Source organism: Drosophila erecta, unplaced genomic scaffold (genome assembly GCF_003286155.1).
Source record: "Drosophila erecta strain 14021-0224.00,06,07 unplaced genomic scaffold, DereRS2 tig00000092-arrow-pilon, whole genome shotgun sequence".
In the NCBI taxonomy this organism is placed as follows: domain Eukaryota; kingdom Metazoa; phylum Arthropoda; class Insecta; order Diptera; family Drosophilidae; genus Drosophila; species Drosophila erecta.
Genome location: NW_020825207.1, coordinates 4,125,398 through 4,140,376, shown reverse-complemented (window position 1 = coordinate 4,140,376; position 14,979 = coordinate 4,125,398). Strand labels below are relative to the sequence as shown.

General features: G+C 50.1%; 3 protein-coding genes across 6 annotated transcripts; 2 read left to right on the top strand and 1 right to left on the bottom strand.

Moving 5' to 3' along the window:
* The first annotated feature begins 2,249 nt into the window (after positions 1-2,249).
* On the top strand, positions 2,250-3,934 carry LOC6547171 (odorant receptor 47b). The gene is made up of 6 exons (XM_001976052.2): positions 2,250-2,383; positions 2,451-2,619; positions 2,682-3,199; positions 3,250-3,457; positions 3,606-3,764; positions 3,824-3,934. Exons 1-6 carry the CDS (start codon positions 2,250-2,252, stop codon positions 3,872-3,874), a joined length of 1,239 nt encoding a protein of 412 aa, XP_001976088.1. The 3' UTR covers positions 3,875-3,934.
* A 2,120-nt stretch (positions 3,935-6,054) lies between these two features.
* Positions 6,055-14,510, top strand: LOC6547172. 4 transcript variants are annotated; one of them, XM_026980600.1, is made up of 20 exons: positions 6,055-6,072; positions 7,159-7,358; positions 7,537-7,884; positions 7,945-8,226; positions 8,284-8,416; positions 8,476-8,618; positions 8,791-8,977; positions 9,325-9,437; positions 9,510-9,776; positions 9,832-9,960; positions 10,074-10,859; positions 10,968-11,427; positions 11,501-11,694; positions 11,766-11,944; positions 12,001-12,140; positions 12,205-12,856; positions 12,913-13,082; positions 13,135-13,410; positions 13,485-13,610; positions 14,158-14,510. In XM_026980600.1, exons 2-20 carry the CDS (start codon positions 7,286-7,288, stop codon positions 14,210-14,212), a joined length of 4,713 nt encoding a protein of 1,570 aa, XP_026836401.1. In that variant the 5' UTR covers positions 6,055-6,072; positions 7,159-7,285; the 3' UTR covers positions 14,213-14,510. The 4 variants fall into 4 exon arrangements, with proteins under 4 accessions (XP_026836401.1, XP_001976089.2, XP_026836402.1 ...); XM_001976053.3 differs by lacking the exon at positions 6,055-6,072 and adding an exon at positions 6,100-6,259; XM_026980599.1 differs by lacking the exon at positions 6,055-6,072 and adding an exon at positions 6,274-6,387.
* LOC26526265 lies at positions 13,664-14,067 on the bottom strand. Its single transcript, XM_015157282.2, has 2 exons — positions 13,919-14,067; positions 13,664-13,860 (listed from the first exon to the last, which is right to left on the bottom strand). Exons 1-2 carry the CDS (start codon positions 13,977-13,979, stop codon positions 13,727-13,729), a joined length of 195 nt encoding a protein of 64 aa, XP_015012768.1. The 5' UTR covers positions 13,980-14,067; the 3' UTR covers positions 13,664-13,726.
* Positions 14,511-14,979: the final 469 nt, after the last annotated feature.

The window sequence follows — 14,979 nt, the reverse complement described above, 5'->3', positions numbered from 1 at the left end:
CCAGCTCCAGGGTTGGTAATTACTGGAGCTCTGTCCTGGTTGACCATCTCTGCCGCCACGTATATGGCTTTTTTAATATGTTATATTTGGGTTATTATCTACGCAACTTTTATAAACTTCTACATACTGATACTTTGAAGTATAAATGTGGAAAGATTCTCTGAGCTCGCTCTTGAAGGATCCACTTTGTCAACTAGATGCTAAAAGTTGCTCGGCAAGTGCTATAATTAAATACACATCACGCACTTCAATTAAATATTAATACAGAACGGCGTTTTTTATTGCTCAGCGACTCTTAATTGGTACTTAAAATCAGGTGTCAAACCATAGTCTATATGGCTACCGTTTACGCTTCGTCACATTTAATTGCTTCTAAAGTTTTATGGCCATTGCAGAAATAATTTTTTACCCAAGCTAGGAAAGTGTTTTATTTAAATAGTCGATTTATAAGAAACAACTGCTAAAATCAGGTGTCAATCGGAGGTAATTTCGGCTAACACACTGATAATTGTTATTACAGTCGTTGCTCAGATTGAATAATTAAAATCCAAGCAGGAGGCGAATCGTCATTACCAAGAATCCCCATTGCGTGTGGATGTGGTTATGGATGTGGCTCAGCAGTTTTGATGGCTTGGCAAAGTGGCGTACGGCGGCGCCGTGGGGTTGCGTGTGCGTCCTGGCCAAGATCCAATAGCTCCATTACCCTTCGGCCACTGGGAGGCCGAGTTCCGGGGCCTATCCATCCATCGCAACGGCTGATTGACAGCCAACAAGCCAAATGCATTTCAATTAAACGCTAACCGCTACGAATATTTCCATTTCTGGGTGAGTTACTGATACCGTGTCTGGTCAGGTGTGCTCTGATCTGCAGCTTTTTCGTGACCAGAGCCAGGCAATCCGAAGCAATCCAAACACAAACCCGTAGGAGAACAATTCCAGAACAGCGGTCAACTCATCAGTATGCTGTATAAATTAGAGCATCAAACGGCGCTTTGCCAACTCGGAACTGGTCTATACTGTTAGTGCTACAGCACCACTATCCACTATTCACTATCCACTAACCCCATCCACAATTCAACTATTCAACTGTGGATGAGGTGGTGCATGTGGTTGCAAACGCTTCTGGCTGGCTCGCATGGGATGGCATGGGATGGCATGGAATGGAATTGGATGGGATGGAGTTCAATGACGAGGCGCGGAGTCATCGACGCAACTTGTGCACATATTGTTGCAAAATTGATATCAATTTGTTTTAATGGCCGGCCCATTATGGTACCATTATATGGTTAGTCCGTGGGTTATAATAAAACACACTTTATTACAAACATTACGGGCGACGCGCGCCAACAGGCCAACAACTTGGGGGCTATTGACTTGGACTGCCTGGACTGCCTGGACTGCCTGGACTGCCTGGACTCCCTGGACTCCCGGACTCCCTGAACTCCCTGGACCCATTGCTCTAGTCTAATCCCAGATTGATTCCAATGGCCTTGCTAAATGGATGTCCGTGTCCAGCCATCAGACGGTGGCATTAGCATGTTGGCATGGTAGCGGATGCCCAGTTGGCCATCATAGACACCAGAACCAGTATCGAGCCGCCTACCAGGCCACGGGATTATGACGAAAAGTGTGCCGGCGAAATTTGAATATCGAACTGGATTTCCTACTGCATCGAGTACATATGATATCGGTGTCTCTGCGGGACGTCCGGGGATCCTGATTAAGACATAACTCATTGTACACAGCTTAGATATGCAGATGGGCTCCGCACATGGCGGTGATATGCTACAGGAAGTGTTTGAAGCCAGGTTGATTGAACTTAACTCAGCGCAACTATTTGCTTCGTTGGGTGGAGTGAGGAGCACTTTGCGATGATCATGTTTTGCTATACGCTTCAAAAACTGTGAATAAACAGAATTCAGCATTTATGCAATATATTATACATTGTTCTTAATGATGCTGATGATCTAATGGAGCACCTGAGTCACGCGAAGCCAACTGACCGGCGGGGTTCACTGACCGAAGGGTCCATCAAACTATATCATCCGAGATGAGGTAGCTGCTAATCGATTGGAGCAGTGAGACTTGCAGCACATGTTCGCAATGCAATCATATCATTTAAGGAAATCTACCTGGTGGGCGTTTTCATTGCAAAACAATTGCTTATAAACATGGTAATTAGCCCCTGGAGGCCTCCTTGTATAAAAGGAACCGGCCGCCAGTCCGCAGCTCAGTTAATACTGTGCGCAATGAGCGACGCGGGCTATCAATCAAATCTGAGCCTTTCGCGGCTTTTCCTGGACGAGTTCCGATCGGTTCTGAGGCAGGAAAGTCCCGGTCTCATCCCACGCCTGGCCTTTAACTATGTTCGCGCCTTCTTGTGGTGAGTGCTGGATGCATCGGCCATCAGTCGGTTCAATCTATGTAATCCACTTCTGCATTGCTCGCAGTTTGCTGGGCCAGTATCCCAACAAGAAGTTGGCCAGTTTGTCTCTGTACCGATGTATTAACTGGTTCATCATGTGCAATGTGATGGCCACTTTCTGGGCCATGTTCGTGGCCCTGCCCGAGTCGAAGAACGTGATCGAAATGGGCGACGACTTGGTTTGGATTTCGGGGGTGAGATTGTCCGATGCGCCCACTCGCGAATAAACAAACTAATGGTTACTTCTGCCTGATAGATGGCCCTGATTTTCACCAAGATCTTCTACATGCATTTGCGCTGCAACGAGATCGATGAACTTATTTGGGATTTTGACTACTACAACCGGGAGCTGAGGCCCCACAATACCGATGAGGAGGTGTTGGGTTGGCAGCGGCTGTGCTACGTGATCGAATCGGGCCTATACATCAACTGCTTTTGTCTGGTCAACTTCTTCAGTGCCGCCATTTTCCTGCAACCCTTGTTGGGCGAGGGAAAGCTGCCCTTCCACTCCGTCTATCCGTTTCAATGGCATCGCCAGGATCTGCATCCGTACACGTTTTGGTTCCTCTACATCTGGCAGAGTCTGACCTCGCAGCACAACCTGATGAGCATCTTGATGGTGGACATGGTGGGCATTTCCACCTTTCTGCAGACGGCGCTCAATCTCAAGTTGCTCTGCATCGAGATGCGGAATCTGGGCGACATGAAGGTCACTGACAAAAGGTTCCACGAGGAGTTTTGTCGAGTGGTTCGCTTCCACCAGCACATCATCATGTGAGCTTAATGTGTCGCCATTTACAAATACTATAGCTGCTCTTTGGCAGGTTGGTGGGGAAAGCCAATAGAGCTTTCAATGGCGCCTTCAATGCACAGCTGATGGCCAGTTTCTCGCTGATTTCCATATCCACTTTCGAGACCATGGCTGCAGCTGCCGTGGATCCTAAAATGGCTGCCAAGTTTGTGCTCCTCATGCTGGTGGCATTCATTCAATTGTCGCTCTGGTGCGTCTCTGGTACTTTGGTTTATACCCAGGTAGGTCAAATATACACATTCAAATAGAAACTTTATTTAGGTAATCGAATATACGAATGATATACAATCACGTCTCTTCCTTGGATATCCCACCTAGATACAAAAATCCGTTTATTTTAAGATTCCCCTCTCATATTTTCATCCACAGTCCTTGGAGGTGGCTCAGGCTGCCTTTGACATAAACGATTGGCACACCAAGTCGCCTGCCATCCAGAGGGATATATCCTTTGTGATACTACGAGCCCAGAAGCCCCTGATGTATGTGGCCGAACCCTTTCTGCCCTTCACCCTGGGCACCTATATGCTTGTAAGGCTACAGCATATATTCCATGAAATAAGAGATATATATCAATGGTTCCTCTTCAGGTTCTGAAGAATTGCTATCGCTTGCTGGCCGTGATGCAGGAATCTATGTAGTCCGTAGTGTACGAGTATGTGGCTTGTGAAAATAAAAGTTGGACTTTTCTGGGCGTTTGCATTTGCATTTGCATGGCTCGTTTGGGTTGTCGCCGCGCCCATTGACACTCGGTTGGCACAATGGGGTTTGGCCCACGCACACCCAGCGGCGACAGGTGCAACCCAGCTGCAAAGTGCAGAGGAGGAGCCCTAGCCCATGATGCAGTGCCTCCGGAGCCAGCCTCGAACTTATTCAGACGTGACACGCATTGTCATGATCTGACCCAACGCCGGACAATGGGGAGCGGTGATCGTTTAGATTTGCTATTTAGTATTTGGTATTTGGAGTTGGAGCAGATGCTGCTCCATGCCCTTCACAAGTTGGGAAAGTCGCCCGTGTCCATGAAACGTTGACCGGCCGAAATGTCATTATGTGCCATGTGCACATTCGGCCAGAACGAATAGCTCCACCACTCTCGGAACTTCAACAACACACCCAATTTAGCCGGTGCGTGTTCTTGTGCACTGACAAAAATCGGATAACTCTGCCAACAGTGTCATTCCTGTCTTGCTTATAATAGGTTGGAAAATATCTCCCTTCCGCTTTTTTGCTCTTTATTCAATGCCTTATAAAAAGTGTTACAGTGATCGGATTTAGTTCAAATATGCGCCGTTTTGTTCGATAATCTGTTTCCATCTAGATGGCAACTTCATAATACCTCCCTCGTAGAAGCCCCCCTCCTTATTTGCGAAGAACTCGGACAGCCACTTTTCACAAGCCTCTTTTGAGTTCAACTTTACACCACCAAGGGCATTCGCCATGGACAGGAACAGGTGGTAATCACTTGGCGCTATGTCCGGGCTATATGGTGGATGCGATAAAACCTCCCATCCGAGCTCCCGTAGCTTCTGACGAGTCATTAACGAAGTGTGTGGTCTGGCGTTGTCCTGGTGGAAACCTACCCCCTACCGGTTGGCCAATTCTGGACGCTTCTGGTCGATCGCCTGCTTCAAGCGGTCCAGTTGTTCGCAGTAGATGGTAGAATTATGCGTCTGGCCATATGGGAGCAATCTCATAGTGGATGATTCCCTTCCAATCCCACCAAACACACAGCAAAACCGTCCTGGCCGTCAATCCCGGCTTGGCCACTGTTTGGGACGATTCACCGGCCTTCGACCACGACCGTTTGATATTGTCGTATGTGATCCATTTTTCGTCGCCAGTCACAATCCGCTTCAAGAATGGGTCGAGTTCGTTCCGTTTCAGCAGCATATCGCAAGCGTTGATTCGATCCAGAAGGTTTTTTTGCGTCAAATCATGCGGCACCCAAACATCAAGCTTTTTTTTGTATCCAGCCTTCTGCAGATGGTTTAAAATGGTTTGGTGACTAACTCCCATCTCCTGGGCGATGTCACGAGATGTCACATGCCGGTCTAACTCGATGTATTCCATGATTTGATCGGTATTTGTCGTCACAGGTCTTCCGCCGGCTGGCTTATCCATGGTGTCGTTTTCACCGGCTCTGAATCGTCGAAACCATTCCTCCGCGGTTCGAAGTGATAGAGTACCATCCCCCAAAACACCATTAATCTCACGGAACGTTTCTCTGGCGGATTTGCCTTTAACGAAGGAAAACTTTAAAATAGCGCGAATTTCGGCGTTAGTGAACTCCATGTTTACACGTCTATAACTGTTGAACGCAATATCCAAACTAATCATGCATAGCGTCGTTTTGTAGGTTATGTCAAGACCTTTCAAATTATGTATAGTATTGCCAGATACGAGCTCTGTAGCGCTTTGTACATAGCCGCGAAATTCAAAAGACAAAAAGGCGGAAGGGAGATATTTGCCAAACTAATATTTACATCCATCTGCCGGCAAGGTGCTCTCCCGCAATATATACTTGTGCATCATACAAGGAATATATTTGAATAGCTTTACAACTATTGTTCTTGGTGTACCGGCGACTCCCCAATTTGGAGGGTGGAGTGGGTGGTGGCTGGGCTTTTGTCCACTTGGGTCTGCTCGCCGCACTGATTAACATTTGAATGGCAATCCACGTACGAGCATTTAAAACATTGTGTCCCATGGCTCTTTGTTGCTGTCTCCACATCTAATTAATTCCCCCATTTCGACCATTGTTGCCATGGAGTCGGGGCCGCTGCCCCCGCAAGTGGTAATCGCATTGGCAATCGCGATGGCGATGGCGATGGTAATGGTAATGGTAATCGTAATGGTCCAACCACCGATCCGACTGCAGACCAGCCACCAAGTTGGGTTCTCGAATTCAGTTTGTCGCGCCATATTCTAACGATCGGTCGGCTTCGGTCCCCAATAAACCATTTGAGCCCATAATCGTTTCAGTTTACAATACCATTAGCCGGATATCCTTGCAGCAACAAACGGTATTCAAATTATCAAGTGCCCAGCAGTGACCTTCAAACATGAGTATCATGAAGTGATACATCATCGCTAAAGTGTTTTAAGGAATATACCTAATCCTGCTTAGGATGTAAACCTCCCAGGACATTTGGTACAGAGCAATGGAAGAATTAGAACTTTTTCGTGTAGGCATAAAATAGATACGGGAGCAACAAATAAAGTGAATCAAAGGATAATCAAATGACAAACTCAATATATCTTAACATTGACTGATCCTAAGATTAAGATTATCCTAACATTTTGAACATTTTTTGTATAAAGCAACTTTTTTAAGGATCCTGATCCTTTAGAGTTTCCTATGCCTCCGTAATTCATGAACAACGGACAAACAAACCTTTAAGATAAAAAGGATCTCTAAGAATAGGCTCAATATCGTATAGCTCCTTCCACCAAAGCTGTAACCTTTCACAGTGAATTTCACAATTTTGGAAAAGCGTTCGGAGCTCAAAGCGACACTTTCCAAGTACAGCCACCACTTGAGGTCAACAGCTAACGCTTTCCGTAAGCCCACTTCGCTTTTGTGGCAATGGGGTTGTGCGGAGAGCATAAAGAGTTGAGTGGACAAAAAGCCGGAAGCGACATCCGGAGTTGCGGATCGATATGAGTGGGGCGACACGTAGCTCGGCTAGATTTTCGTTTAATGATCCAAATTCACGTTACGCATTGTGCACATTATGGCGGCAGAAAGGCAGAAATATATTTAACTATTCATGTGATTTTCCCGTTTTCCACCCGCCACACATCTCGTCGCGGGGAAATTCTCCCTATTGAGGTCGCATACTTCGTGTCATTTTGTTGGCCAATGAACTAATTAGATCATGTCGGATAAACCAGCGCGACTAACCACGAATTCTGCTTCCAGCTAAACGCCAAACACGCAATAGTTTCCATACCCAAATCCCAAAGCCAGGTTGCGGTGAAAATGCCGCGATCCAGCTAGAAAACCCCTTTCCAAGTACTCCAAATCGAACCATTGTGGATCATACAGCATGAGACCTAGAAGCGGAATACACCTGCTGCTGACGGCCCTATTGGTTGGTCTAAGTCTCAGTAAAATTAATGGTAAGTTAAACTACGTACATAGCCTTGTCAGCAGTAAATGAATATCTCTAGTACCTCATTTGCTAGTTGTTATACACCAAACATATATTAATCCATCTGTGATATGATCTCCATCTTCATCCAACATCTTGAGCGACTATAGCCCAGTGATATAACCATTTCTCCTCGATAATCGCAGGTCAAACCACCTGCAAGAACGGCCTAGGCCGCGTGCTCTACGAAAGATTGCCCAACCAGCAGCTCCAGGGCTACGACGATGATGTGGTGCGGGACACGGCGCCACCGTTCCGTGTGCTGGAGAAGTGCCAGGACCTATGCCTGCGCGACCGATCCGGCTCCAACAACCTGGTGCGCACGTGCACCAGCTTTGACTTCCAGCCAGGCAGTCGGATCACCTCCTTTGGAGGCAACTCCGAGTACGAGGAGTCCCTGTGCTACCTGACATCCGAGCAGGCGGGGCCCGAGGGCATCGGAAGCCTAATGCTGGTGCCCAATAGTGTGCACTTCAACGAGATCTGCCTGACCTGTAAGTGCAATCAGCGTTATTATATGGAAACATACTTCCATGATACCCTTAAATCCGTAGCCAGCCGCCCGGAGAGGGAGTGCCCCAGCAGAAGGTACGTCTTTGAGCGGCATCCGCGCAAGAAACTGAAGCTGCCCATAAGCGATATTAAGGAGATCACGGCGGCCAATCGCTCGGACTGTGAGGATAAGTGCCTGAATGAGTTCTCCTTTGTGTGCCGATCGGCGAACTTTGATTCCACCATGCGCTCCTGCACGCTGAGCAGATTCACCCGACGCACCCATCCCGAACTGATGGAAGACGATCCCAACTCCGATTACCTGGAGAACACCTGCCTAAACGGTAAGTCCAGATTATGGTGCACCAGTGCCTGGACTCACTTTCCGAACCATTGATTAGCCGAGCGACGTTGCGATGGCCTGGCCGTTTTCGTCAAGGAGGAGAACAAGCGCCTGGGTGGCCCCTTCGAGGTGGACATATTCAATAATATGACGCTGGAGGAGTGCCAGACCATGTGCCTGCGGGCCGAGAAGTAAGGCACCTGCATAATATCTCTATTTCAGCATCATTTAAGCTAATTGCACACCGCAGATACTTCTGCCGATCCGTGGAGTTTGACGACCAGAGCAAACAGTGCATCCTCTCGGAGGAGGACTCCATATCGCAAAAGGATGACATTAGCATCAGCTCCAGTCCCACACACCATTTCTACGATCTGGTGTGCCTCGATAATCGTAAGTGGCTACCGTAAAGGCGATCTCGTGTGAGTCGAGAAAAGTCAACAGCGACAACAAGATTATAGTGGTGCCGCTGCCATCACAACGGTTGCATCCAAAACCATCTCCACTTCCACTTCCACTCCTGCAGCTACATCTGCCTCTATGCTATGTTGTATTCCCGTTGCAGAACGAGCCAACGATTATCCAGATAACTCAGTCACCTCGCACCTCTTCTCCAGCGGCCGGCGGCCAGATACAGCATTCCAGCGGTACCGCAACTCCAGGCTGGGCGGCGAGTTTCACTCCGAGATCACGGGCCGTTCGCTGAGCGAGTGCCTGGACGAGTGTCTTCGCCAGACGAGCTTCCAGTGCAGGTGCGTTTACAGCCTCGGCGGTTGCCGTTGCCATTCTCGTTTCCATACCCTGCAAAAGGTCTTCTCAGCTTGAGGCACACCCTATTATTTGCTCGAAATAAGCTCATCTTTGGTGAAACTACTTACTATCGTGTAAGCTGAAGTATTATAGCCACACATACTTTCAGCAACATATAATTAATATAGATATATACAGCATAGACAACTGATATAGATATAGCCACATATAATTAATGTAGACATGTGAGTTTAAAGAGAACTCCCATCTTCGTCGCTGGACCTTAGCGTCGTTCTGGTTCTCCTACTGCCTCACTAACGCAACCACTCTATCCCGTCGCAAATTACAGGTCTGCGGTGTACAGCGATCGTTTTCGTACTTGTCGCCTGAGTCGGTACAATCAAAAGGACGGCATGCGCATTATATACGATGCTGATTATGATTACTACGAGAATCTCATGTGTAAGTGGTTGGAGGAGGTGCTAATAGCGGGCCAGTAATCCCTGACTTGGCTGCTGGTTCTGTGTCTTCCAGTGAACGTGGTGGGCGGAGGCGCCGATGGCGATGGCGCTGGCGGTGGACACGGTGGCAGCGGCGATGGCAAGCGACCCGGGGATCAGTCGGGCAGCAACTGGAGACAGCCTAATAAGCACGACGATCGCTACGGGTCGGGTGGGTCAGCTGGCGGCGGAGGCTCGCATGGCGGAACGGGTTCTGGTGGCTCAAGATTGCCACCGGGCGAGGGCGTCGACTATGGCAGGCCATACGATCGTTATCCGGACATTGCGGGCAATGAATATGGTAGGCAGTGCACTTTATGATCTCTAAACTCACTGCTAATGTACATCTCAACCAGATCGAAATCCATATGGCGGAGATCGCGATAGAGACCGCTATCCCCCAGATCGTTATGGATCCCGCTATCCCACTGGAGGAGATGGCATTGGCTACAACAGGCCCTACGATCGTTTCCCTGATGAATATGGTAAGCCAACTACTTCTTAAGTTTCCTAACTTTTAATCCCACAAGCATAACGACCAAACCCACATCGTTCTAATGCTAATTCTACTGACAACTAATTCACTAACCCACGTCAGATCGGTATCCAGCGGGTGCGGGTGTCAATGGCGATAGAGACCGAGACCGCGATAGGGATCGCGAACGCTACCCAGTTGCTGGTGACAGAGATCGGTATCCAGGCGCTGTGGACAGAGATCGGTATCCAGGCGCTGTGGACAGGGATCGGTACCCAGGTGTCCGGGATAGAGATCGCTACCCGGAGCCTTATCCGCCGGAGCGCTATGCGGACAGGTACGGAGATCGACGGTACCCGGAGCGGGAAAGGGATCGCGAGCGTGATAGGCTGCCCTACCGTCCACTGCCCTATCCCGGTATCAATGACAACAGCCTGCCCAGTGACTTGCCGCATACTCGACCCTATCCCACCGACGATGATGCTCCCTTCCGGCCCTATGGATACGGTGGTGGTCGCTATGGAGAAAACAGATACGAAGGCCGATACCCACCGCGATTCCCACCCAGCCGGGAACGGGATCCCGTGGGCGGCTACACTGGCAGAGATGCTCCCGACAGCATATTCCCGGACAGACGCTACCGGCCCTCGTCGATGGATTCCCCCAGGTATCCCTATCTGCCAGACTCGCGTGGACCCCCGGGTAGATACGATGATATCGTACATAGTGCCAGAAGACCAGAACCCGACTCCGCCAAGCGTTACCCGCCAGCGCCAATTGCTCCAACGGGCAGCGCCAGCAAGTATGCCTCCACCCCGAACCGGTTTCCGGTAGGCAACGATCGTTATCCCATTGACATCTACAAATATGGCAACCGTCCGGGAGCCAATGATCTTGGCAGGCGACCGGGTAAGTAGCTCGGGCTGGGACTAACCAACTACCAACTTGTAACCCGTAACTCAATTGGTGGCAAGTGCAGATGTAAGGTGATCTATGCTAACCAGTATGCCCCACTAGGTCTGGAGCGCCCACCACCTCCCTTCTACGACTACGACTACGAGGAGCGGTATGGCGATCGATACGGACCCTACGATCGGGAGTACGATGGACCGCCGGGCAGGAGGCCACCAAGTGGTGGTCCCTATGGACGCTACGACAGTCCCTTCAATCGTCCCTATGGCGGCAACGGCCTAGACGATCGTCCCCTTCCCCTGCCTGGCCTGGGGCTCTCCCATCCGCCCACTCCGTACGGAGGAGGTGGAGGAGGTCATGTGGGTGTGGGCGTGGGTGTCAACTCGGGTCCCCCGCGGCCACCAATCACCCGCTGCGAGGAGAGCGACAATTTTAAGCAAATAGCCGCCAGGCACAAGATGCGCCGCCACTTTGTGCGACGGGCTCTCATCGTCCCCAGCCTCATCCAGTGTGAGAGGGAGTGCATCGAGTCGCGGGACTTTGTGTGCCGCAGCTTCAACTACAGGTGGGTGGGGATGCGATCGGACTGCAGTTGCAAGATACTCGCTACAATTCGCATTGTAAATTTCAATTTGCAGAGACTCGGCTGCCTCTGGCTACGAGGATAGAGATAGGGATCGCGACCGGGATCGGGACCGGGACTCACCAAACTGCGAGCTGAGCGACAGAGACTCGCGGGAGCTGGACATCCACGATCCGGGCACCTTCGACGCCTCCAACTATGACTTCTACGAGCGCAGCATTGGACGCAGCGATGGCGAGTGCATGGACGGTTGGTCGATTCCCTGCTGATGTAAATCATTTGATTGAAATAAACTATATTGTTCGACCGATCTTATCTAGTCACGCAAACGTGTAACGAGGAGGGCATGGAGTTCACGATCCGCACGCCGGAGGGCTTCCTGGGACGTATATACACGTATGGATTCTACGATCGCTGCTTCTTCCGTGGAAATGGCGGCACGGTCAACGTACTGAGGCTCAGCGGACCCCAGGGATATCCCGACTGTGGAACTCAGCGGGTGAGTGACCAAGAATTGGCCATTGCGAATGGTATCATTAATCGTATATCTTGCAGTACGGCGACACTTTGACCAACATAGTGGTGGTTCAGTTCTCGGACAACGTGCAGACCAGCAGGGATAAGCGATACAACCTCACCTGCATCTTCCGTGGTCCGGGAGAGGCGGTGGTCAGCTCTGGTTACATAGGAGCTGGGTAATGCTGACACTTCATCTACATCTGATGCATCAAAATTTCTGATTGCGCCATTCCTTTGCAGGTCCGGCAGTCCAATACCCATTGAATACCTGCCAGCGGAGAACACTCTCAGTTCCAAGGTGCGCTTGAGTATCCTGTACCAGGGCAGACCCACAACCACCATTGCCGTGGGTGATCCGCTGACCTTCCGGTTGGAGGCGCAGGATGGCTACAACCACGTTACTGACATATTTGCCACCAATGTGGTGGCCAGGGATCCGTATTCCGGCCGCAGCATCCAGCTGATAGACCGCTTTGGATGCCCCGTGGATCCATTTGTTTTCCCCGAACTGGACAAGCTGCGCGATGGCGACACCCTGGAAGCCCGCTTTAATGCCTTCAAGATACCCGAGTCCAACTTCTTGGTCTTCGAGGCCACCGTTCGCTCCTGTCGCGAAGGCTGTCAGCCGGCCTATTGTCCTGGGCCAGCGGGTCGTCAAGAACCTTCGTTTGGTCGCCGGCGGCGATCTCTGAACACCACCGAGATGCCCGAACCGGAGGCACTGGCTCTGGAGGGCAGCAGCCAACTGGAGGCATCCGCACTAGACGAAGTCACCGTGGTGAACAGCACCACCGTGAGTGCCACACTGGGTCAGGCTCCGCTGAACGAGACTCAGTCGGGGGAGAAGACCAAGGAGACGGAGGAACCGGAGCAAGTGCGGGAAATGATTGAGGTAAGTGTTTGATTGGTTCGCGGGGATATTCTGCATAAGCTAATGGCATCGATTAGGTCTTTGAAACGCGCGAGGAAATTGAGAAGGAGTCGTATCCCCGCAAGCTAGTGGCCCCGGTGGAAACGGTGTGCATGACTCCGGCCGAGTATCATGGCCTAATCACAGCCATTATCCTGCTAATGATCCTGCTATTCAGCATCACGCTGGTAGCGGGCCTGGGCTACAGGTAGGATGTCTTCAGCTGGCAAAAGATCAGTGCTAATTGGCGCCTTTTCCAGACGCTACTGGAAATCCATCTCCAAGAACCGACTCGTGGACCGACACTCGCCGATCCACTCGCTCGGACACTCCCATTCCTCCATACGCACCCATGAGCGCTTCACAGAGATCGGACACATGCCCCACCTGAATGGAGGAGGAGGAGGAGGTGGTGGAGGAGCAGGTGCAGGAACCGGAGGCGGAGCCAATCAGAGCGCATCGAATCGGGCCTCAAACGCTTTTCGCACCAACATGTCCATGTTCGGCGGCTCATTACACAAGACATTTGCCACGGGGTGAGGAACGGCTAGTCGCCAATCGCCCAACCGGTCCACTTATGGGGTGTTTGGTGTGTTTTATGTCTTTACAGCAACTTGGCGCGCATGTGCCAACTGCCAGTGATAAATCCCATGCGCAGCACCAACCAGAGTAGCCACCAGTTCGAGGATCCCAGCGAGCCCATCTACACGGATCCCTCGCTCTTCGAGCGTTCCAGGCAAGTGGTGGACCATAGTGTTACAGATCCCCAGAAAGTGCTCCAGACCACCGTTCGCAATTGTAAATATGTTCGCCTTTATTGCGATTTGTCTAACCCTCATATCACCACCACCACTACAAGGGTCTGCAGATGCAGAGGCCCACCTTGTTGCAAAGTCCGTCCCGTCCTCCGGCTAGCTGGCACCTGGTAGTGCACCAGTCGCCTTGCAACTGGCACACGCCTTGGAACGTGGGCATCTCGTCTGTAACTAAACCAGAAGTTAACTTCCAAGTTGGGCACAATCTTCAACTAGAAATCAGACTCACTTGCATGGGCACCGACTAAACAGACTAACACAATAAGCAGGCAGAGGCGTTGGTAGTCCATGTTGATGAGTTGTCAGATTCCGACTAAAAAGCTGGATTCCGACTGCGCTGGCTGCGAAGGCGATAAGCCATATCAGTCAAATGAATCTGAACTCATCACTCCCCGTTCTCTTACAAAATATTTGGAATAATACTAAGCTCGCTGATTAATGCTCGGTCGCGTTTCGTTTCGTTCACAGATCGCTGCGAAGTCTGACCATGGTGGCCGAGTCCGAGGACAATCAGGAGGTCTGAGATTCCAACTCCAATCCTCCTGTGATTAGTTGTAAATAAGCTAAAGGTTCTTAACTTCAGTTAATCAAAGACAATCCGCGAGTAAACACATACGCTAGCCAAATGCGTGGGACCCTCGTGCAATCGGCGGTCCGTCAAGTAGCCTAAGTATTGCACCACTGACCAGTATCCAAATATTATGATCTTATGCTATTTACCATAATTTATCTAAGCCTAACAACAGAAGACACAAGCAAGTAATTATTCTCTCTACCAGCTAAGATATGAAATGCAATAAAGCCTAAACTTATCCATATCACCACCGACTTTCGTTCTGCCCAGAGGAATGCAAAGCTGGCCATTAATCAGCGTGCAGGATTGCAGTTGCAGTGGCACATTGAGCCGCTTGGCCACTCGAGGGTTAACGAGCTAGGCCAATTGCCAGTTGCAGTGCCACTTTCCGCTGCACACAGTAGCCAGCGGTGCTTTGCTGTGCTGCAGTTGCACTTGCAATCCGCTCTGCGGGCAATCGCAGGAACGGAGGATCGGTCAAAGGCCACCCATAAATCAAGCAACAGGGCGGCTACTGAACATAACTGAAATTAAACCTCAGTGGATCACGAAGCTTTACATATCATTAGGAACTTCTTTCTTTATGATGACTGCCATAACGCTAATTGCTTGTGGAGACCCGGCTGTAAACTTTCGTGCCGAGAAAAACCCCCCGCCTTCAAGGTTCATCAAAAGTGCAGCCCTTCACAAAATTTTTTAGTAAGGTCGACAAATTC

Coding starts and splice junctions, on each gene's coding strand:
- LOC26526265 (XM_015157282.2), bottom strand. CDS start 13,979: ATGGACTACCAACGCCTCTGCCTGCTTATTGTGTTAGTCTGTTTAGTC. Junction 13,861..13,918: donor TTTAGTCGGTGCCCATGCAA/GTGAGTCTGATT, acceptor CTTCTGGTTTAG/TTACAGACGAGATGCCCACG.
- LOC6547172 (XM_026980600.1), top strand. CDS start 7,286: ATGAGACCTAGAAGCGGAATACACCTGCTGCTGACGGCCCTATTGGTT. Junction 10,860..10,967: donor TGATCTTGGCAGGCGACCGG/GTAAGTAGCTCG, acceptor ATGCCCCACTAG/GTCTGGAGCGCCCACCACCT. Junction 13,411..13,484: donor CACAAGACATTTGCCACGGG/GTGAGGAACGGC, acceptor ATGTCTTTACAG/CAACTTGGCGCGCATGTGCC.
- LOC6547171 (XM_001976052.2), top strand. CDS start 2,250: ATGAGCGACGCGGGCTATCAATCAAATCTGAGCCTTTCGCGGCTTTTC. Junction 2,384..2,450: donor TATGTTCGCGCCTTCTTGTG/GTGAGTGCTGGA, acceptor CATTGCTCGCAG/TTTGCTGGGCCAGTATCCCA. Junction 3,458..3,605: donor GTACTTTGGTTTATACCCAG/GTAGGTCAAATA, acceptor TTTCATCCACAG/TCCTTGGAGGTGGCTCAGGC.